The 25033-nt window shown below is 34.6% G+C and overlaps 1 protein-coding gene across 1 annotated transcript; it reads left to right on the forward strand.

Annotated features, from left to right (window-relative positions):
- The first annotated feature begins 8186 nt into the window (after positions 1–8186).
- Positions 8187–10875, forward strand: LOC145578791 (desmethyl-deoxy-podophyllotoxin synthase-like). Its single transcript, XM_081636093.1, has 3 exons — positions 8187–8745; positions 9480–9810; positions 10165–10875. The coding sequence occupies exons 1-3, from the start codon at positions 8198–8200 to the stop codon at positions 10783–10785; spliced, it is 1500 nt and encodes a 499-aa protein (XP_081492219.1). The 5' UTR covers positions 8187–8197; the 3' UTR covers positions 10786–10875.
- Positions 10876–25033: the final 14158 nt, after the last annotated feature.

The raw sequence follows: 25033 nt of genomic DNA on the forward strand, positions 1-25033 counted from the left end.
AATTTTCAAATATCGTCCACGTGGGGTCGGTGTTTGGAGTAATTTTTTCCTTTTCGTTAAGTTTAAAATGGCTAACGGTAATAACGGTTGTAATTTTAACACCACTGGTAAATTGGCGATTTTATCAAAGAGATTGCATATTACTAATAGCCAATGTCATTTCCTTCTCGGCTAATTCAAAGATTCCTTAGCCAAAAGCAGGGAAGAGAGCAACAGAGCGACAATTTTTACATTGACAAGTTCAAATTAAAGAGATTGCATTTCAACAAGGACAAGTCTCTTTTGCCTTTATCTATAAAAAAAAACTACAAAATCACTAATATTGATAGCGGTACAGTTTTAATTTAAAAACGTTGATGAAATTTCTTTGTGGATGGTACTTTAGGAATTTGTTTTTTAATCGGTGTATAATGAAAATTTATTTTAGTTTTAAAAATATTAAGGGAAATCTAATCGCTTTGTCAACAAATATCCCTTTAGCTATGGTTGATTGTATTAACTAGTTTGACTAGCTAAATATTTTAGGTGATTTGTTTAGCTAGTTGTAATTAGCTGATTGTGTAAAATCGTTTGGTAGAGACAGCTGTTTATTAATAGATAACTAGTGCGTGACCCGGGCTTTGTTGTGGGCGATACTTTGAATGATTTCATTTTTATATTAGACGTTTCAAAAGACTTAAAATTTTTTTAACGTGGGTAAATTATAATATAACGAGAACAATAATTTATTCTTCTTATACATGTATGTATTTATATATAAACTAGTGTGTGGCCCAGACAATGCCCCGAGTTGCTAGTTTGTACTTGTTGGTTTCGAGTTTAAGTCTTGATAGAAATAATTTTTAGTTGCCAACTCAATCATTACATAATGGAAAAAAATAGTATAATATAACACCAATTAACTTATCTAAGGGCTTGTTTGGCATCAGTTTTGGTTTTCAGTTTCCTGTTTTTTAGAAAACCAAAAACCAAAAACAGGAAACAAGAAAAAGGTGTTTCCACTTTTCTATTGTCAGTTTTCAAAATTATCATAATTTTAATAGTTTATATAATTTTTGATTCATTATTGGACTCATATCATATACTTTTAGAAAACAAAAAACCAAAAAACAGAAAACCATAGCAATGCCAAAAGTTGATAGCTATAATTTTGTTGGATAAAAAAATACAATTAATAAATGGCTAAGATGATAAGACTTGTAACTTAAGACTTGTTGGTCTTGAGTTCAAATCTTGTTATAAGCATTTTTTAAATGCAAACCTAATAGATGTTGTGAAGGTGACATGTCATGTTTATAGTGACATGTGATACATATTGATGACATTTCAAACTTAAAAGGTGGCACATGGAACATATTCTGTTTTAGGAACGTGTTTTCCATTCAATGAGTTTTGGGGTTTAAATCTTTTTGCATGCATTTTTAATTATGATCATTGGATGATGATGTGGCATGAACCTAAAGGTTGTTGAATGATGATTTGGTGCTATTCCGATGTAAGAAAAGATACATGTGGCACATACACAATTTTATAAATGCCTTTTAATCAATAGTATAGATGTTGCTCTATATCGATGTAAGAAAGGATGGGTACACTTGACACATACACAATTTTATGAACGCCTTTTAATGTACTCCCTCCGTTTTTAAATACTTGCTCCATTTCTCCATGCGCTGAGTTTTAGGAGAAATTGGAGAAAGTAATAAAATATGGAGGTAGTGTGGTAAGTGGAAGAATATATAAAAATATAAAAAGCAAAAGTAGTGGAGAGAATTGGAGGAGAGATATATGAAATTAATAAAATATTATTCATGTTTGGTCCACTAGTGAGAGAAATAAATTAAATACTATAAAAGCTTTCCAAAAAAAGGAAATGAAGCAAGTATTTAAAAACGGACGACAAAGGAAAGTGGAGCAATTATTTAAAAACGGAGGGAATATAGTATAGATTTAATGTATTTAGTACTAAAAAAAGCCAATAATTGTTCAATAAGCTAATTTCAAACTAAGAAATTTTTTTTTTTGAGCCCAAAAGCTATTTTAATAAGTTATTTACCCTAATTAGCTTGTAATAATGGTTAACCCTCTAATAGTACTCAATGAGCTTAAAGCTTTTCAAAAATCTCTTTTACCAAACAAGACGATAATGTTCACATTATTATTCTAGAAAAAATGGTATAATATTAATACTACCTTCGTTTAATATTATCTGCAACTTTGAAATATTTTAATTTATGTCTCTGATAGAGAATATCCATAGAATATTCTCATCCTAGGTTTAGGATATATTTGTATAAGATTATCTTTAATATCTGTACATATCTTATAGTTACCTAATATGATTAGGTTTCTCATTGTAACCCTATAAATATTGATCAATGGAAATCACTCTAATCGAGGAGTTTATATTATCTGACATGCATGGTATCACAGCTTAGGTTAGATCTTGGGATCATATACAAAAATTATCACCCTGCCGGTGGGTTAGAAAATTAAACCCATCGGCGGGATATACAAAGTTTTTTATGCTTCCGCAAACACACATATAGATTTTTTTTTCTTTTCTCAAAGTTTTTTTTTTAGAATCTTTATGTAACCTTGCGCCTCCTACCAACAGTAGCAATCGCAAAATCCTCCTCCATCGTTGTTGGCAATCACATACACTACCACCTCCCCCTACTGGCAGTAACCACATCTGCCAACCTACTCCATGTGCCGCACTCTATTTCCACCTCCCCATGACCAACAATGATTCTTACATTGCCTCACTGGTTTTTTTTTTCCTTACACATAATCACATAGATTTTGTTTTGGTGGTGGTATATCACAATAAGGTCAACTTTTGCACATCTCTTTTGCTATCAAGTTAGCTCCTTTTATTGTTGCAGCACTTGGAATCTTTGTGGAGTATTAATCTTGCTACCTAGTTTCTCTTTTGAGAATTGATTAATTTCAAGCGATGGGATTTAATCTTTTCTTGCGCAATTTTATTTGTTTTTCTTCAACTGTGATTTCACGTAGTAGTGTAGTGTCTTCTCCCCGATGATGGTTTGATCCCTTAACTTATTCTTCTCTAGATATGCAACTTGGCCCAAGTATATGTGTGACTCTTCTCCTTCGGCCTAAAAGCGCATATCTCTACTATACGTAGGTCGTGGTTGTTTCTTCTCATCGTCATCACCAGCACATGCCTATTACTTCTCTTTTGATCATGGGTTACTATACTATCCTTACCGTTCGATGCGTGATTCAGATCCAGTCTGAGCATCCGATTTTCTCCCGCTCTGACTGCGGGGGTGTGATAGAGAATATCCATAGAATATTCTCATCCTAAGTTTTAGGATATATTTTGTATAAGATTATCTTTGATATCTGTACATATCTTATAGTTACCTAATATGATTAGGTTTCTCCTTGTAACCCTATAAATATTGATCAATGGAAATCACTCTAATCGAGGAGTTTATATTATCTGACAGTCTCATTAATAATACCCAAAGTTGCAAATAATAATATGAATCATGTGAGAACCAAGGTGAATAATAGGAACTAGGTTTAAGCTGAGCAGAACATACATATTTGATCTGATCGAGTAGAGCAGAGTAGAGCAGCTCTAAAGAACAGAGTCTTAATCAGCTAATTTGTACTTGAAAAGTGAATCATTGGTGGTTGAGGGACCATTTTGCTTCATTTGAAAGTTAAGGGACTAAAATGCTACAAATACAAAAGTTGAATAACCGTATTTTACCCTTGTATTTAATATGAAGGTTCCATTATGTTCAATAAAATAATAATAAAAAAAACAATAAAAAATTATATAGTATCAATCAATTTTAGTCAATTGGTCATAGGGTAGACGGCAAATCCGGAAGTAATAGAAAGATAAAAAAGGTCATTTGGGTCTTATCAAATTTACCACTAATCTTCGTAATTTTTATACTACCTCTGTTAAATGTTAAGTGCAACTTTGGAATAACATTTAACGGAATTAGTATTTATACTAGGTTAGGTCGTATTAGATAGGGTAATTTTACAATGTTAAATTAGAAAAATTATTCTTTTTATCAAAATATAACATGAACAAAATAAAATTACGTGGTATAACATTTTTATTTTTTCAGTTCATCATACACCAATCAAAATTCGTACTTAGTGTCGAATCGGAATTTGATCCACTGTCCACCTTAGGCTGACATCTTTGTCATCGTTTCCCCTAAGAATCCAAACCAATGCTAGATCAATTATTTCGAATATTATTGTGGAGAATCTAAGCTAAAAATGGGTTGGCAATTATCAACTAGCGTTCAATGAATCGACGTTGTAGATGGATGATCAAGTAGAACAAGTCATGAATTGGGTTCGCAATGATCAACTTACGTTCAAGGAAATAGGAGCGTCAATTTTCTACTACTAAGTAATAAAGCAAGGCAATGACAGCTATAAACGTAGAGCTAGCAATTCACGCTATTCAAATCATGCATAACTCTAATTAATTTCCAAATTAACACATCACTATCTAAATTTAGTCAATTAAAGTTCATATTATGTTTGCATATAATATTAATTATTGGTCCGGCTATGTCCGAGTCATTATAAATATATTACTTTAAACAAATTATACTTTGCCCTTGTTTGTCACTAAGAGCTTAAATATAATGGTGTTTTTTCTTTTAAAAGATTTGTATGAACTAATTTGACTAAAAATGATTTTTTGCATTAATATATAAGATAAATGATTGAGCAAATTTTATAATTTTGATGTCAATATATACTACTAAATTTTTTTTGAAAGAAATATATACTACTAAATATAACTGTATTACTACAATTTTATGAATAGATTAATGCACAAAAAAATAGAATAATGATCATTTTCTTACTAATTATATTATTGTGCAATTACTAAGGATGGAATTACGGAGTAATATTTTAAGGAAATTTGAATAGGGTGATTATACATATAAGGGGGCGTTTGGTTCGCAGATTAAAGGTATGAGGTATGAGTTTAGAATGACCAAAACCATACCATATGTTTGGTTGTGAAAAATATGAATTTTAATCCCATACTTCAAACCCATGAGGTATGGGGTTTAGAAACCTTGGGGGGAAGGTGGGCTTGGCTCATTCCATTCCATTAGGTTCAAATGCATAAAATTAAGGGGATGATATTCCATTCCAGAATTGAACCAAACACATGGTATTAAGTATCAAGTTCCAACCCGATATCACCTTAACCCTATTCCTGATTCTAAACCTATACCACTCTGCGAACCAAATGCCCCCTAAAGAGTTTTTCAATTAGGTTAAAAATTAATATTTCCTCCGTTCTTTTTTTATTGCACCATAAGAGGTTTTACGCTTGCCAATGCATTACTTTGGCTATTAATATCTTTAATTATACTTTTGTAAAAATTTTAAAAAATTGATATTTGAAAAGCAAATTTCAAGACGAATGTAACTAGATCCCTTATGACTATGTTTTTTTTTAATGGATAAATCACAAAAGATAGTCAAAGAAGATTAAGTGAATAGTGTAAAAGTTTTTATGATGCAATAAAAGAAAAACAGAGGAATTACATAGAAGTTAGACCAATGAAAATTTTTTCAGGAACATTATTAAGAGCATCAGCAATGTTGAAACACTACTATAACCCTCCCACTGACACTCTCTGTCCACTTTTGGGGGCTTCCTACCATTGTGGATTTGTGGGTAGGTTGCCCAAAAGTCAAAAAAATTTGGCTTGGAGCATCCTCCCAATCAAATTGCAAAACCATGTACACGTGTCGTGTGGGTGTATGATTCCACCAACTATTACTTGTGTGTATATATATATACTAGTTTTGTGCCCGTGCAATATTCGATCCGAGTTGTTTATTAATTTTAAGATAAATTTTTGATCTATATGTCAAATTTTAAAATATATTCATGATACAAAATTAGTTAGCAGTTGGTGTGCTTTTTGACTATTTTCTATCCAGTAGATATGTAATAACATAAAAAAAAATAATAAAAAAATAAATTAGCAAAAAATAAATTAAATAAAAAAATGTTTAAAGCCTGTTGGGTTGACTCGAACCCAAAACTTTGGGCAAGGGTTAAACATTTCTTGACCTGTAACCTGAAGTGACCCGATCCGAAATGACTCGTGACCCGACCCTAATTGATAGGTCTACATAGTAATAAAATTATATTAGATTATGAAGTATATTGGTTTGTTTTGTCGTGTTGCCTTAGCTACAGCATACATGGTTTTCCTTTTGCTGTTTAGGTTGATTTGGTGTGATTAAATGTATTTGTTTTTATTAGTTTTTCACTCTCTCAGGTTGTAATTTGTCTATTTATGAAGCTTTCTTTGTTAAAAAGAAAAAATAAATGACTCGCTTTATCCAAACAAATTTATTAACTTAATACTACAGCTAGCTAAGCTAGGTAGTTCACACTAATTTTGCAAAACTACTAGTGAGACTAGTAGATGCCCCAGATTTTGAATAATTATAAAGTGAAATTTTCACCTTAAGTTTGATTAATATTTGAAAACAATACTTTAAATTTAAATAATAAAATAAAAAATGAAATAAAAATATGGCATTTTTAGAAAATAACACTATAAAATAACACAAAAATTGAATATAACACCACAAAATAAAAAACTTTTATCATAACACCACAAAAAAAAAACCCAAAAAATTGATTTCATCACCACTTAACGGATTTTTGAATGGAATCCGTTAGTGGGGCCCACAAGAGACACATGTCCCTAAACTATTGGTTTAAAAAATTAAAAATACATAAAAAAATTTGAAAAAAAAGGAAAAAATCCTAAATAACCTAACCTAGCCCAACCCCACCACTGACACCACATGTCCCCTACCGCCGGCACACCTGCACCACCAAAACTGGTGAAACCCACCACAAATCACCACTTCCCTCGGCAACAACAACTTCACCGTCGAAACCCCAACCGCCAAATTGAAACCCTAGCACCTTCGAACCACTGCAAACACCAACCACAATCACTACCAATTCAAACCCCATCACCTTCGAACCACCGAAAATACCAACCACAATCCACTGGCTCGGTGCAACTCGGTATTTTTGGTGGTTCAAAGGTGATGGGAATTGGTTTCGTGCAGTGGCAGAGGTGGTTACGGGGTTGCTCGGTGCAAATTTGAATTGAAGTTGGAGATGTGATGTTAGGCGAAGGTGGGGTGGTTTTCGGGGAGGGGGGAGGGGAGAAGAGAGTAAGGCTGGTTTTGGAGATTTTGGTAGGGGTTGGAGGTGCCGGCAGCTTGGGATAGGCTGTCGGGAGGGCTGGGTAAAGGTGGTGGAGTTGGCTGGGTTTGGGTTTAGGGTTTTTTTCTTTTTTAATTTTTCTTTTTGTTTTTTAAATAAACTTTTTTAAACCAATCGGCATTTGACATGTGTTAGTTATGGCCCCACTAACGGATTCCATTCAAAAATTCGTTATGAGGTGGTGAAATCAAATTTTTGAGGTTTTTTTTTTTTTTTTTTTTTTTTTTTTTTTTTTTGGTGTTATAAATATTTTTATTTTTTTTATGGTGTTATAATCAAAATTTGGGTTTTTTTCGGTGTTTATTTCTAAAAAACCTAAAAATATATGGGTTAGAAAGAGAGATAAAGTAGTACACTTGCCCTGTAAAAAAAAGTAGTATACTTGTATAATTTACAATTAAGTAGGGAATAATGATATAAAATTAGAGGTGGGCATGGGCCGTGCTGGCCTGCGGGCGACACGGGTTCGGCACGAGATTGGCACGAGCCCGCCAGCGGCACGATGACCGAGGAGTGGGCCGTGTCGTGAACACGATTTGAAGAATCCGGCACGGACCAGTGAGCAGCATGGTAGTTTGGCCAGCCAGGCACGACCCGCCTCGGCCTAGCACGACCATAAAATAACATAAATAATAATAAAGAACTATAATAATAAAAATCAATTTAAGGCGAATAATAGTAATAGGAATCAATTCACAAGATTCACAACTCACTATCTAGCTAGCTAGCTAGTTTACACTAAATTTGCAATTCGTGAGACTAGTCTACTATGCCACTAGCAAGCCATTCAAAAGAACGAAAAGTCAAGACTTAGTTCCACAAAACCCACGTATATATAGAGTTGCCACTAACTCAATTAAATCATACAATTCAATAAATTAAAACTCTTAACACTATTACAAAATGGAGGCTCTTTGGGTAGTATCAATACTCTTCATCATTTCATATTTTATACTTTACTTTTTTAAAAACCAAGCACCAAAAAATCTACCACCAGGACCTCCAAAGTTACCCTTAATAGGCAACCTTCATCAGCTAGTATCAAAAACCACTCTCCCCCAACACCGCCTCGCCGAGCTAGCAAGTGTGCACGGCCCAATCATGCACCTCCGCCTAGGAGAAGTTCCTACGGTGATCATTTCCTCGGCGGAGTTGGCGAAACAAGTGATGAAAACTCATGATGCTTTACTTTGTAGTAGGCCTCCAATGATATTGCCAGAAGTAGCGTTCTATAACTCTGGTGACATCGCCTTTAGTCCCTACGGGGAACATTGGCGCCAAGTCCGTAAAATCGCCACCCTCGAACTCTTTACCCACCGCCGTATTCAGGCGTTTCGGCCCATAAGAGAGGAGGAGGTGGTGGACTTTGTCAAGTCTTTAGCTTCTCAGGCTGGCTCTGTGGTTAATGTTAGCAGCCGGATTTTTTCCCTCTTGTTTGACATCACATTAAGGTATATATATATATATATATATATATATATATATATATATATATATATATATATATATATATATATATATATATATATTATTTTTTATCATGATTGTTTATCAAATAGCATTTTCGGAAAAAAAATCTTACGGCCTGGCCTGTTTGTCATTAATATGGTATTCTGTTTTTTAAGTTTTTCAAAAATCATACTTTCCTTGTTCTAATAATATTACAAGTGGATTTTTGCACTATTCATCACTCTTCTTTGACGACATAATATGATTCACGTAAAATAATATGATCTTGTTAGATTCGTCTCATAAAATACTTTTACAGTATCAACGTTTTATAATTTTTACTCTTATTCTTATATAATTATAGACATTTGACAGATAAAATGTGCTTTGGAATGCATTATTTCATCCTTATTCCAATAATTATTGAAATGTAGGAAGTACAATATAAGTAGTATAATGAACCAAAATTTGGTCAAACTTATTACATTCATGAAAATTTTAAAAATCTGACAATAGAAAACTTGTTTTTTTATTTTGGTTTTTTGTTTTCATAAAAATTGAAAATTGAAAACAAAATACAATGTCAAACAAGCCATGCATTAAACTATAACGTACAACTTTCAGATTAGTTAGTTTTTTGGCAAAAAAAAATTGATTAAGGTAGATTATTCAATCCATATATATTTCAGTTTACATATATTAGCCGAATTCTAATAAGTTGTATTACATGCACCAGATTAGGAATGAACAAGAAAGGCAAAGATGGAGACGAGTTTAAATCACTTATAGGAGATATGACCGCGCTGGCTTCCGGCTTTTCAATTGGAGACTTATATCCATCATTAAAATTTATAAACACCATAAGTGGGATGAAAGGGAAACTTCAAGGGATAGTCAAGAGAATTGACAAATTTGTTGATCCTATAATTGAAGATCATATGTCTAACAAAAAACAAGGTATTGAAAACGAAGATTTGGTTGATGCTCTCCTAAAATTTCACAAGGACAATGTACGTCTTAAAACCGAGTTTTCTCTTTCTACCGACAACATCAAGGCAATAGTATTGGTAAGTTGGACTAAACTGATTGCTAACATCAATTGTTTGTTTGATATGAACAACTAGATGATATTTTTCACTTTTAATTTGGTTGTTGTATGTAAATTTATTTAACATTTGTGATTCTTATTTCTCTCTCTATATATATTTTTATCAATAGGGTCTCTATAATAATGTTTGTGTTACATACAAACAATTCACTAATTTAATTTATTTACAATGGAGTTAATTTCAATATCTAGTATAGATAGGTTAAGATGACATTCTTTCAAAACTATGCAAGATTTGTGGAGGGTCTAATTATCATAAAATGTATGTCATGCACAATTTTTAATAATGTTATATGTATGTAAATTTATATAGGAGCTATTTATTGCTGGGAGCGAAACATCTTCAACAGTAATCGAGTGGGTAATGTCTGAGTTGATAAAGAACCCTAGGGTAATGAAAAAGGCACAAAATGAGGTGAGAAAACTATTCAAAGGAACGGAGACACTTATAAATGAAGCAAGTTTGGACAAGCTCAAGTATTTGAAGCTTGTAATCAAAGAAACTTTCAGGCTTCATCCTCCTACGCCTTTCTTGATCCCAAGAATGTCCATGGCGAGATGTGAAATCGATGGTTATGAAATACCTTTAAAAACTCGAATTTACATTAATGCATGGGCTATTGGAAGAAGTCCAAATTATTGGATAGACCCAGATAAATTTAATCCTGAAAGATTTGAAGGGTCTTCAATCGATTACAAGGGAATGCATTTTGAACTGATTCCATTTGGCTCCGGAAGAAGGATTTGCCCGGGAATAGGACTAGGAATCATACAAATCGAGCTCGTGCTAGCCATGTTGCTCTACCATTTTGATTGGAAGTTACCAAATGGAACCGAAGAGTTGAACATGGATGAGACCTTTGGTGTAGTGGCAAGGAGGAAGAATGTCTTGAAAGCAATTCCTCTACTATCTACTTTCTCAGGTTTCAATTAATATGATTGTCTTTTTGTTGCTATACTACTACACTAGCTAGTAGTATATAAACATCAAGTCAAGTAGCTAAAAGTGTGATCAATAATGATGAGAATGGAATTTTCCGTTTGAATACCATCATTATTTGATTATGAAGGTTATTATTTTTATAACGCGTTATCTTTCATATAAATGATCTTGTGATCAATTATATTACTTGTAATATTTAATGATGATATAGGTCATTTGTTCCAAATTAAGTATCGATCTTATCTTATTGTTGGACAAAGTAATTAAGTTTTCATCAACTTTGTTTCCATCCAATTTAATTATTTTTGCAATAATGTTTGATTCAATTCGTATAATGCACGATTTTAACAACTTTTTTTTTTTTTTTTTTGGTTAACTTGTATGTAATGCATAGTATAAATAATTTAAGCAAAATATACATAGTAATAAATTGATGAATTACATATAGAGTGGAAAATTGGAAACCCCGAATTCGTACAATATATATAAATTAATGTACTGTGTAGGTGAAAAGATAGTGTTTATAAGAATAAGAAAATGAAATAGTCTCACCACCTCTTTTTTTTTATACCTAGAAAATTGTATAATTAGTCAATTTAAATATAAAATCCTTTAGGAAAATGTATAATTAATTAACCATTTTCAAACCTTAATTTAGCTTAAAAAATAGTGATGTCACAAATAGTTTTGGTAGGAACTTTAATTTTTTCATAAAAGGCTGACAAGTGGATAGTAATGATGTCAGCTGTAATTACTTTAGTCATAATTATAAATACTTATTTTTCTACTCTTGAAAGTCATATTAATAATAACGCAAGACGTGCGGCCGTGCGGGTACTATCCTTATATTTATAATTTATTTTCTTAAATAAAACCTCATAAATAGGGTTGTCAATAGGACGGGGTGGATGTTGGCTCTCCCATCCCATCCCCACCTAACATTCTCATTCCCATCCCATCCCCGCCCCGACGGGTACAATTCCAAAACCATCCCCACCCCACCCCCCACTTGGATATCCACTTCCACCTAATCCCCACCTTCTAAATACAACTATATTACATTATAATAAAAAAAATAATAATAATTGTTAAGTTACACAATTTTTTTTTTATATAATTTAAGTCTATTATTACAAAATATTATACTTTTACTATATATATATATATATATATATATATATATATATATATATATATATATATATATATATATATATATATATATATATATATATATTACTTAATTTATATTTAAAATAGTAAAAAAAGTACGGAGCATATATTTAATGTAAATATATAAGGAAATGGGTATGGGGCGGGCACAAAATTAGGCGGGTGGGTATGAAGTGGGGATGGGGCAGGTACAACCTAAAATCCATCCCCGCCCCATCACCCATGGCGGGTATGATTTTTATCCCTATCCCGGCCTCGCCCCACCACCCACCAAATTGAGACCCATCCCCGCCCTAGTGGGCGGGGATGGGGCGAGTCTCCTACTAATCTGCCCCACTGACATCCCTACTCATAAACCTATTTTTATTACTCAAGTGTAAGGGTCAATAATCTTGACATTAGAGGTATAAAATTCGAGCTATATTTATTTTTGAATTAGTATTACGAGTGTATTTTATTTATATAAACCCCTTATAAAATTTAATAACAACTAACCGTCCATTGTATATGACTTAGGGCTTGTTTAGATTTACTGAATTAAGCTGAACTGAACTGAATTGAATTGTTTATACGAGAAAAAAATTAGGAAATGAAGTGAATTAAACTGAGCTGAACTGAAGTTGAAGAGCTCAAAAAAAAATTTTGAAAAAAAAAAAGCAAGAAAACAATTATGGGCCTAAAACATATTAGACCCGAGGAACCTCCATTCGTATTGGAAAACAAGGACGGATCCAGAAATATTTTATCGATCGGGCCTACATTAATAGAATTCGAAACTCAACTAACACCAGCTACACAAATCATATCTACAAAAAGTTTAATATAATTTCACAAAATTGCAAAAAATTGATTTACCATACACTTATAACACATGAAAATTAAAGATATCAAGGTAATTCATATTGGATTAGTAATATTCAAATAAACTAATAATTTAGTAAAAGTCTAAAAGAACATAACAAATTGTCAACATATGAAATACAAATACAAAATTATATTATACTTTGTATTATGCAATTTAGATGACTTCAGAACAACAAGCAAATACAAGTGTCAGATAAACGAATTTTTGTTAATCTGGTGGCATTTCTGTAAATATATTGAAAAAGCGTGGTCATTTATTCGGTACTTTTGGTGAGTTGTCCAACTACTGTTTACAACTTGCATTTACTATTTGGTGAGGAAATTACACATTTACCCTTTAACTAGTACATAAAAAGACGCTACTAGAAATATGCTAAATAGCGACGGATCGGTTCCGACGGACCTTATTTTCCGTCGCAAAATTCAAAAATTCCGACGGAATATATTTCGTCGCAATATATCGACAGATTTAACTAGTTTTGACGAATTTTCCGTCGTAATTATTCCGACGGAAATATTTTCCGTCGTTATTTTCTTTTTCTGACGGAATATTTCGTCGAAAATAGGTTTACGACAGAAAATTCCGTCGGAAAAGGGAATTACGACGGAAATAATTTTCGTCGGAAAATAAAAAGCCTTTTTTAAAAAATTGCCCAAATTGATTTAACCTTAAAAAAAGAAGGGGAAAGGACGTTGCAACGGACAGAAGAAAGAGAAGGAGAGAGAAAGAGAGAGGGAAAGAGAAAAGGGCACACACCGCCGCCGTCCGTCACGCTTCTGGCGCCGTTCGTCACCCATCCGCTGCCGACGAAGACCAAAACGCCGCAGAGAATGTAATAGAGAAAGAGGACGAAAAGGAGAAAGAGAAAGAGGACGAGAAGGAGAAAGAGAAAGACAACGGCGGTCGAAGGGGCGGCTTGTTTTCCGTCGAGCCTCCGTTGACGCTGCTGGTTGTTGCCGGCGCCGCGTCTAGGTCAGTTAACAACTTTTTTTTTTTGTTTTCGTTTTTTTTAAATGACATTCAAATCTGACTTGATTCCTTGACCACTACAACCGCAGCCTCCGGCCTCCTCCCTTCCCTCGCCGTGGCTGAAGCAGTATAGGAAGGCAGTTTTCATCTCTTTCTAGTAAGTTGTCGTTTCCCCAATTTTATTTTTTTTAATAATAAACCCTTATTTATTTAATTTAATTATTTATTTTAATATTTTGTATGTAGGATTTGTACAATTAGATGGTTTAATTGTCAAAAAGAAGTGCAGATCTAAAGGTTAGTCACATTACAAACCCTAATATAATGTATGTATGTTAGTTTGGTTTGGTTTTGTTTAACATAACTTAGTTTAGTTAAGTTTATTCTAATATAATGTGTTTTAGTTTAGTTACTTTTTTTGTAAGTATGTTAGTTTAGTTTAGTTTACTTTTTTGTAAGTATGTTAGTTTAGTTTAGTTTATTTTAATATAATGTGGTTTAATTTAGTTTAGTTTTACTAAAGTATATTAGATTAGTTTAATATTATGAAACTTTAGTTAGGTTTTGTTCTTTTTGTTTAATATGATGTATGTTAGATTACTTTAGTTCATTATAATCTAGTTTAGTTTTGTTTAGTTTAATATAATAAATGTTTCTTACTTAAGTTTAATTTTATATAATGCATGTTACTAGATTTAATATTATGATATGTTAGTTCAGTTTGGTTTTGTTTGGTTTGATTTGTTTATATTAATGTTATGGTTTTATGATATGTTTGTTTATGTTAAGTTTAATTATGATATATTTGTATAATTTTTTGTATGTTAGTTTAGTTTTGATATCTTTAAATAAATCATTTGCATAATGATATGTCTAGACACCCGTTCAAGGTATACACATTAGGAGTATGTCTTGAATAGTCCCCGGTTGGGACTGTCCTTGTATGTTTAATCTCACTTAGGTGGTGAATGTATTCCTTTTTTTTTAATTCTAAGGAAGATCCTTGCTTGTCATTTCTCTACAATGTTCTCTAGGTACATATATAGGTGTTTCTAATCGCCTATATCGTGTACTTGGAGAACTGTAGGGAAATGCTGACGGATTTTCCATAGAATTGAAATCCTGGCATACATTCACTAGTGAGATTGAACGTCCAAGGATGGGTTAGGTTGGAGTGATAAGGACCCTTGGAAATCATTTCTCTTCTCATTTGCATTTCCATAACACTTTGATCTGTAATGAATATATAATGTGCTTTGTGACTAATGTGATTAATGACATATGTGTTAGTTGTGTAGAACTTGTAATCATGAAACGAAAAGAACGTAGCTGGATGTACGAAAGGAAGGTTGGGAATTCTATTAATCCCGAGTTCTTGAAGGGGGTAGATGAATTCCTTAAATATGTGGAAGATCATCCCGAGAGTATGTAGCAACCCGAATGAAGTTAGGTGTCCATGTTTTAAATGCAAAAACAAACGTCTTTGGGATGCGGATACGGTTAAACTTCATTTGTATCGCATTGGTTTTTTACCTAATTACTATGAGTGGATGTGTCATGGGGAAGGGTTTCCTGGAACTCGTGGAAGGCAGTCAAATGAATATTGTGAAATGGTTTTGGATGCATTTGGTCAGTCTCAAGATCAAGGGCATTCCGAAGAGGCGGTTGTTTCATTAGAGGAGGAGCCTAATGCACAAGCCAAGCCATTTTTTGATTTGTTAAGGGCTTCTGAACAACCGTTATACGAAGGGAGGTCATTGTCTGTGTTAGAGATGGCTTCTAGAATCACTAGCCTAAAGTGCGAGTATAATTTGCCGCACAGATGTGTTGATGGATTTGCTTCTTTGGTTAATGAAGCGATTCCTAACAACAACCACATGGCCGAGACATTCTATGAGGTCAAGAAAATTGTTAAGGGGTTAGAGCTGCCCCATGAAAAGATTCATGCATGCCCGAAAGGATGTATGTTGTTTTGGAAAGATGATGCTCAATTATCTACATGTAGGGTGTGTGGTAACGACCGATACAAGAAGACTTCTAAAGGTAGCTTAGTGCCTTTGAATGTTCTATTTTATTTCCCTATCACACCTAGGTTGCAAAGGCTTTTTGCAACTAAAAACATTTCCGAGGAAATGACATGGCATGCTAAAAATCCTCGAGTTCACGGCACAATGGCACACCCTAGCGATAGTGAAGCGTGGAAACACCTTGAAAGTTGAGTTTGCGTCTGAACCTCGTAATGTTCGATTTGGCTTATGTACGGATGGATTTTCTCCACATGGTCAGTTTGGGGGACAATATTCTTGTTGGCCTGTCATTTGACCCCTTATAACTTGCCTCCGTCAATGTGTATGAAAAGACAATTCATGTTTATTTCGTTACTCGTTCCTGGTCCTAAAAACCCTAAGGGCAACTTGGATGTTTACATGAAACCGCTCATGCATGAGTTGAAACAGTTGTGGGAAGTTGGGGTAAATACTTACAATATTTCGAGAAAACAGAATTTCAATCTTCGAGCAGCCATCCTATGGACCGTTAGTGACTTCCCGGCTTATGGTATGTTATCTGGTTGGACCACAGCCGGTAAGAAGGCTTGTCCATATTACATGGAGAAAAGCAAAGCATTTTGGCTCGAACATGGTGGTAAGGTTTCTTGGTTTGATTGCCATCGTCAATTCCTTCCGACAAATCATCCTTTTTAAAATAGTAAAAATGCATTTTGTAAAAACAAAGTCGAAAAAGGTTCACCACCTCACATCATGTCAGGAGAGGAACTCTGGGAATGTGTGAAAAACCTCTCGAAAGCAACAGATGGCCCCGAGGCACTGAAACGTCTCAAGAATGCAAAAAACCGGTGGTTCAAGCAAAGCACTGTATGGGACCATCCATATTGGAAACATCTACTTGTTCGTCACAACTTAGATGTCATGCACGTTGAAAAGAACTTTATTGATCAGTTGATTCACACTATAATGGACGTGAAAAAGCTATCTTGTGACACGCCATCAGCTCGGAATGACATTGCCAAATACTGTAAACGGCCCCAGCTACATCTTCAAGAGGATGATAGAGGAAAAGAATTCATGCCGAAGGCTCCATTTTCTCTTGACAAGTCTCAGAGAAAGGTTTTGTGTGAGTGGGTCAAACAACTGTGGTTTCCTGATGGTTACGCTTCCAATTTGAGCAGATGAGTTGATTTGCAATCAGGTAAGTTACATGGAATGAAAAGCCATGATTGTCACGTGTTCATGGAGAGGTTGTTGCCCACTACTTTGAGAGAAATGCTCCCTACCCATATATGGAATGCAATTACAGAGATAAGCCAATTCTTTCGCGATTTATGTTGCTACACAATTACAGTTAGCGACATGGAGCGATTGGAAAAAAACATTGCTGAGATCCTGTGCAAGCTTGAGAAGGTTTTCCCTCCATCTTTCTTCAACTCCATGGAGCATTTACCAATTCCTTTGCCATATGAGGGCAAGTTATGTGGACATGTTCAATATCGGTGGATGTATCCTTTCGAAAGGTAAATCAAAGGCCCTTTCTCAACTCTTACTTTCATCTCTTTCATTGCTTTTCGTTACTTATACTTCTACGGCTATATAAAAATAATTACAGGTTCCTCAATCACCTGAAACGAAAAATTGGTAATAAGGCTCGTGTTGAAGGTTCCATATGCAACGCTTATCTCACTGAAGAGATATCAAACTTCTGCTCCAATTACTTTCAGCCCTCAGTTGACACAAAAACACGAGATCTAGGTCGAAATGTGAATGTTGATGTGGAATCCACGGCTGACAACGATGAAATCCCTGAGCTGTTCACGGTGGATAAGGGTCGTGTGTCAAATGTGGGTAAAACTCGGTATTTAGATGACAAGGAACTCGAACGTGCTCATTTGTTCGTTTTAAGAAATACCGGCATTCTTGGTGAATACGAAAGGTATATATGTTTAGGATAAACTTTTGAAAAACCCTTAAATTTAATATAATTGCTGCAATGATTAACCATGTGTCATTATTCTATTAGGCAGTTTGAGGACTACATTCTTAGTACTCAAACTTATTTGCGTCGAGAAGATGTCATGGAGAAATGCGAAAGTGAATTCCTTGATTGGTTTCATCACAAGGTGATAATACTTTTCGAACATTGCATATCGATTAACTTGTGATAATACAATATATTTCATTTCAATTAGTGTGACATTTGTATTCGTAACGGTTATAGGTGAGGGAACAGAAACCAAGTTCTGATGTGTTGCGAGAATTGTCTATGAGGCCTTTCAAGCGTGTTCGAAATTGGAACCAGATATTTGTCGGTGACTTTAATTTCCACACACAGTCCTATGGCAAACACAAATCTGCGATGAATTATGGGGTGTGTGTCTCAAGTGAGGACGGTGGAGAGTACTTTGGCATTTTAAACGACATAATTAAACTTGTCTACACCGGTCCCGAAAAAGAGTACAAGACCATTTTGTTTAGTTGTAATTGGATGGATTGTGGTAAAGGAATGAACATTCATGAACAATACAAGCTTATTGAAGTAAATCATACTAAGAAATATCCCAAGTATGATCCATTTGTCTTATCTTACCAAGTGTCTCAAGTGTATTATGCATCTTACCCTAGCCTTAAACGTGATCGGGTTCAATGGTGGGTTGTATTTAGAACTCAAGCAAGGTCGGTGATTGATGCTCCGGTGGATTTAGAGTTTTTGCAGGCTCCTTCACCACAAGTACATGCAGCGCTTTGTCCACCAACTGACATTCCAGACTATGAACTTGATAGTGATGATGATGATGACGATGGCTTTGTTATCTCAAGCGATGAAGAAGAAGAAGAAAGCGCTGACTCCAGTGATAGTGACGAAGAAGAGGACATCGATGTATTTTTAGATGACACTAGTGATAGTAATAATGATAGTGATAATGATAGTGGTAGTAGTGATAAGAGTAATGAAGATGAGAATATGTAGTTACTCCTTTAACTATTGTCTTCGAATGTTTAGTTTTTAATGACTACTCGGACTTGTAATATTGCATTACATTTTTTGTCTCATTTTATTTTTGTATGTCATATGGATCTAATTTATGAAATTACAATGTGCGATCATGATACTAACAATTTTTTCAGGTGGTCATCATGGGAGGAGGAAATAAAGGAGAAACGTCCAAGAGGAGAAAGACTAAGGGGAAATCTCAAGTTGTACGTGATGATGAGGATGAGTCAATGGAGGAAGAGGAGGCACATGATTTGGGGGCCTCTCAAGAAATCATCAATCAGAGACATATTCATAGGCATGTAAAGGGGTAACATGAGCAACAGGAACAGGAGCTACAGGACCCGCAACCTAATGAATTGCCGGATCGGTGTTGGACCCTACCACACTTTGGTGCGTATGTATTTGTAATGAAATATCCTTAAATTCGTATTTATTTTGATAAAGTGAATTTGTATTACTTTTACCATGTTTTGTTCACTTTTTGTTGATTATCTACTTACATGAATGTCTATCCTTTATTATAGGTTTGATGATAAGCCGGTGAAGAATGTGCTCTCCGACACGCTAACCGGCTACTATGTTGAGCCTTGGAAGAATTATGGAAAGGTTAATGAAGATTCGAGAGAGCACTTTTGGAACTTGTTCAACGTATGATAACTTTAACCTAACATAATACTTGTCGACAATTGACATATGTGCTTATTTTTCTTAATTTCTATCCATAGGCACCTAAAAGTATGTGATATTGGAATGTTAGAAGAACGAATGAGTCCATTTGATTGAAAACATAGAAAATAGGCATGGTTTTAGCCATATAGGCCAAATTTGGATGATTTTGGATGAGTAAGGGTCGATAATTGACATATGTGCTTATTTTCCTTAATTTCTATCCATAGGCACCAAAAAGTATTTTATATTGGAATGTTAGAAGAAAGAACGAGTCCATTTGATTGAAAACATAGAAAATAGGCATGGTTTTAGCCATATAGGCCAAATTTGGATGATTTTGGATGAGTAAGGGTCGATAATTAACATATGTGCTTATTTTCCTTAGTTTCTATCCATAGGCTCCTAAAAGTAATTGATATTTGAATGTTAGAAGAAAGAACGAGTTCATTTGATTGAAAACATAGAAAATAGGCAAGGTTTAAGCCATATAGGCCAAATTTTCTTGAGTTTGGATGAATAAGGGTTGATAATTGACATATGTGCTTATTTTTCTTAATTTCTATCCATAGGCACCTAAAAGTATGTGATATTGGAATGTTAGAAGAAAGAACGAGTCCATTTGATTGAAAACATAGAAAATAGGCATGGTTTTAGCCAAATAGGCCAAATTTGGATGATTTTGGATGAGTAAGGGTCGATAATTGACATATGTGCTTATTTTCCTTAATTTCTATCCATAGGCACCTAAAATTATTTGATATTGGAATGTTAGAAGAAAGAACGAGTCCATTTGATTGAAAACATAGAAAATAGGCATGGTTTTAGCCATATAGGCCAAATTTGGATGATTTTGGATGAGTAAGGGTCGATAATTGACATATTTGCTTATTTTCTCCATAGGCTCCTTAAAATAATTGATATTGGAATGTTAGAAGAAAGAACGAGTCCATTTGATTGAAAACATAGAAAATAGGCATGGTTTAGCCATATAGGCCAAATTTGGATGATTTTGGATGAGTAAGGGTCGATAATTGACATATGTGCTTATTTTCCTTAATTTCTATCCATAGGCACCTAAAAGTATTTGATATTGGAATGTTAGAAGAAAGAAGAGTCCATTTGATTGAAAACATAGAAAATAGGCATGGTTTTAGCCATATAGGCCAAATTTGGATGATTTTGGATCCATAAGGGTCGTAAAGTGACTTTGTGCTTATTTTTCTTAATTTCTATCCATAGGCACCTAAAATTTCAGCCATATAGGCCAAATATGCAACTGAATAATCAAGAATAAGAAACCTTACCTTATATTGGTTGTTGTTTTTTTAACAATTTTTTTTATTTTCTTCAATATTTTGTAGGAGACCTACCAGAAGAAGCTCGAAGAAACAAGGAGTCAAGGGATTCAGAAGAGTCCCAATGAGTTGTACTGGGAGACGGTGGGTGGGCGCAATAAGAAGGGTCGTGTGAAGGGACTTGGCCAAAGTGCAGAGCACTACTATGGCAACCGGATGGGTCGAGCTTCCCGTTCTTCACAGCAATACACGCCGTCTGTCATTTCTCAGATGCAAGACCAGATGGAACACAGGGTGCAAGCTCTCCAAACTCAAATGGAAGCCGAGATGCAAAGGTAAATTGACTCCCGAATGGCTGAAATAGAGAGGAGATACAAGGAGAGTATGGATGAGATGAAAAGTCGTTTCACCAACAACGACGCTTGTTCCACCATGCATCCTCAGCATCGAGACCCAAGGGACGACCCGGGTAGTGGTGGAGCAGGCCAGGGTACCCAGGCGATTGCGTAGCTTAGCTTTAGTCTAGCAAAGATTCACTCTAACATAGCTTTTGTTTGGTATAGATACCAAAATATGGACTATCTTTTGTATTAGGACATAATTATTATATATATATATATATATGTAAATAAATATAATTTCGTAGGTCGGTAATTAATGTTTTTAAAACAACAATTTCAGGTTTTGAAATGCATTTTTTTTGTCGATTTATTATAAACAAAATTTAGGTTTGAAAATGCATTTTTTTACAGAAATTTCTGGCGGGCCGGAAGGTCTTTCCGACAGAATTTTTCCTCACAAACAAAATCTTCCGACGGAATATTTCTCACAAACTAAATATTCCGACAGAATAGTTCCTCACAAACTTAAAATTCCGACGGAATATTTTGTCGCAAACTACACATTCCGACGAAATAGTTCGTCGCAAAATTAAAATTCCGACGGAATTTTCCAGTCGCAAAATATAATTTCCGACGGAAATTATCCTCGCAAAGAGAAAATTCCGACGGAATTTTCCATTGGAAAATATATTTTGCGATGAAAAATTCCTTCGGAAATTATATTTTCCGACAGAAAATTCCATCAGAATTTTAAGTTTGCGACGAATGTTATTCCGTCGGAAAATGGCGACATACGGTCAGTTAAGGTCAATTTCAATTCCGACGAAGTTATTTCCGTCGTAAATTCCGTCAAAAAGTAGGTTTGTCGGAAAATGACCAATTTCCTACAAAGTGTTTTTCGACGAACGGTTCCGACGGAATTCATTCCGTCGTAAACCTTCTTTCCGACGGATATTGCATAAGTTCTGACGAATTTTTTTCGTCGTAATTTTGCTGTTTTCTTGTAGTAATTAACCCCTACACTAGTACTTGAAAAGACGACTATACCACGATTAAACCCCCAGATAAGCAAAATTTATTTATTTGGGGAATTAAATGGGCACAGCTCAAGAAGAACATACCTTATAAAATAAAGTAATGGATGATGAATTGAGCTTTTTCACTATTAATGTATGGAATATCACGGAGCAGCACAAATTTTGAGAGAAAATTTAAAACTATTTTTTTGTTGTAATTTTAATTGATTGGGCATGTTGTAATAATAAATTAATAACCTAACAGAGTTGGAGCCTTTTTTAAGGTTCATACACAAAGCCTCGACCCTTTCTCTCTCTAAACCCCTATCCTTATCTCCACCGCTTCCACCGCCCCCTTGTTCTCACCCCCTGCTCGCCAGCAACTGGCGCAGCTTCGCCTAGTCGTCGCTAGCGAGCCCAGCCTTTCCGTTTTTCTCCTTCCTTGTTTGTTTACTTTTCGTTTTTTGGGTTTGTTGGTGAAGAATTGAGGGTTTTTTCTAGTGGTTCCGCTTATTTGGGTTCATCGTCAAGTGTTTTGCGGCTAGATTCAACAAATCAAGAACCAAAGGCTAGTCTTAACGCCGCCGTCAAAAGGAATTTCGTTAATTAATTCCCTGCGGTAAAGGTGAAGTTAAGGTTAGGGTTTCTTCGCGTATCCACGGTTAGGGTCAGTGAGGGGTTCTTTGCGTAGCCGTTGATGATTGTTCTCGGTGCTGGGTTAGATTTCTGCCGGTAAGATTTTTCAGGTTTTACTGCCTTTCCTCAGTTCTCTCGCTAGTTTGCTGGTTTCCTTTTAGTTTGTTGCTTTTAGTTTTGGTTTAGTTTTTTTATGTTGTTCTTGTATAAGCTATTTTATTTGTTGCTTGGGTTTCTGTTTTTTAATAAGTCTCTTTCTCTGCTTGGACTTGAGTTAGTTCATGAGATAGAGATGCTTAGAGTAGTTCTAGTTATGGAGGGTTATGAAGTGTTGTTGTTCTTGGAGCCTTGTTGGTTGGTTTTAAGGGTTGTAAGGTTCAGCAATCCTTTGCTAGTTTGGTTGGTTGCCCTTTTAGTTAGATGCTTGTTCGGGGTGGGATTGTGTTATGGAGGGTTGTCATGTTGTATGTGTGGCTTCCCTCTTTGATTGTTTGGGCGTTGTCTTCTGTGTTTGTGCTCTTTTCCAGAGGCTAGCAGTATTTATGCAAGCATAAAGTATCCCCTGCATTTAGATTTTGCAGGGAGAAGGTAAGTTTGAGGGGAGAGGTTTGTTCGCTTGTCCTGTTGTTTCTTGGTTTTGGGATGATTTGGGTCTTCATTCATTGACTATCATCCCAGTGTCGGTGTTGGTGTTGGTGATGACAAAGACAATCATCATTAAAAATTACAATCTTGAAGGAGGCTCCCCATCTTTAATGTTTGGGGTAAGCAAAGTCCTCAATTTCCTTGCATTCTATATAGGTAGAATTGCAGGAATGAAAGAAACATGTATTTTGGTGTAAGGTTTCACATGGCAGAGTCGTGAAAAAATTCGACTCTCGAGGTTTGGCTCCCAGACTCTTAGGAGGTGGCTATACTTTCAATCCTAGAAGTGGAATTGTGTGATGGGTCTTTTTTCGGCAACAGGGTGCTTTCGACTTTCGGGTGTATTGTCACTACACTACTTCCACCGAGATTTTTCATAGGTTTTATAGCAAGTTTCGGTTCCCTTCTTTAGTATTTGTTTGCATAATCTGTCCTTCTCCAAGGGTTTGGTTCGTTTGGCAACTTTTGGTCCAAGAAAAAGTTTTAGTCAAAACCTTTTGGTTATCCAAGCTCTGAGGTATTTGGTATGGTGCACAAGGGTGTAATTATTCACTTCGTAATCCCTCTATTGGTTTTGCTAATTTGGTTTTGTTGTTTTTATTTCATGTTTTAGATCTCCTAGGTTGTAATCTACCCTTTATTTATGAAGTTCTCATTGTCAAAAAAAAAAAATAAAAAAAAAATAATAAAAAATAAAAAACCTAACAGAGTTGAGTTGTAGGTGATTTAGACTTTGTAGGTATTACTGTATTAGACTTTTAGCCTTTTAGGAATTGAAATAAAATAGTGAAAGGCGGCAACATAGATATTAGAAATCCAAGTATTATTTTCCTCAAAAAAAAAAAAAAAAAAAAAAAAAGAAATCCAAGTATTATGTGCACCATGGTAAAAAAAAGAAAAAATTGATTTTAATAATCCTACCTTTATCTGATTTGCGGTTAATAATCCCGCCTTATGATTATTATCTAATAATCCCACCTTTATAAGCGATTTTCTTCTATTGGTCCTCAACCTGTTGGCAACCGGTTTGGATAGGTAATATGCCACGTGTGACTTTGTGATTGGTCGAAATAAAAAAAATTTAAAAAAAAAGAAAAACTAAAAAATTAAAAAGAATAAAAGCAAAAAAATTAAAAAGAAAAATGAAGAAGTACCTCAGTTACCCAAACCCCCCACGACACCCCATCCAACTTCCCACAACTGTCCCTTCCCGGCCAACTCCTCCACCCTCCGGCAGCCCCTTTCCCCACCCCACCCCCACTACCACCGGAATCTTCCGCTGTAACACCCCATATTTTTGAGCTGATATTTTGCATGGGTAATTCTCCTGCCGATTATTTTCCGATAAAATGTTTTCTTTAATTTTAAAAAAATAATATATATTTCTCTAAATTAGTCTTAATCTTATTTTTGTATTTAATTGGTAAAAAGTATATATTATTTTAAATATTAATCGCTATAGCAGTTTTAAGTTGTGCGCGCGAAATAGTTTAACAGGACCGACCAGATGCTAATGCTCTATATGCTGACCAATTCTATTAAGTCTCTTAAGTGGGGGAGTGAATGGTTTTTCCTGCTCATTAATCCTAGTAACTCCCACTTAAATTAGCCATCATGATGATT

The sequence above is a fragment of the Chenopodium album genome, chromosome 14 (genome assembly GCF_948465745.1).
Source record: "Chenopodium album chromosome 14, dcCheAlbu1.1, whole genome shotgun sequence".
NCBI lineage: Eukaryota > Viridiplantae > Streptophyta > Magnoliopsida > Caryophyllales > Amaranthaceae > Chenopodium > Chenopodium album.

Coding starts and splice junctions, on each gene's coding strand:
- LOC145578791 (XM_081636093.1), top strand. CDS start 8,198: ATGGAGGCTCTTTGGGTAGTATCAATACTCTTCATCATTTCATATTTT. Junction 8,746..9,479: donor TTGTTTGACATCACATTAAG/GTATATATATAT, acceptor TACATGCACCAG/ATTAGGAATGAACAAGAAAG. Junction 9,811..10,164: donor ACATCAAGGCAATAGTATTG/GTAAGTTGGACT, acceptor AAATTTATATAG/GAGCTATTTATTGCTGGGAG.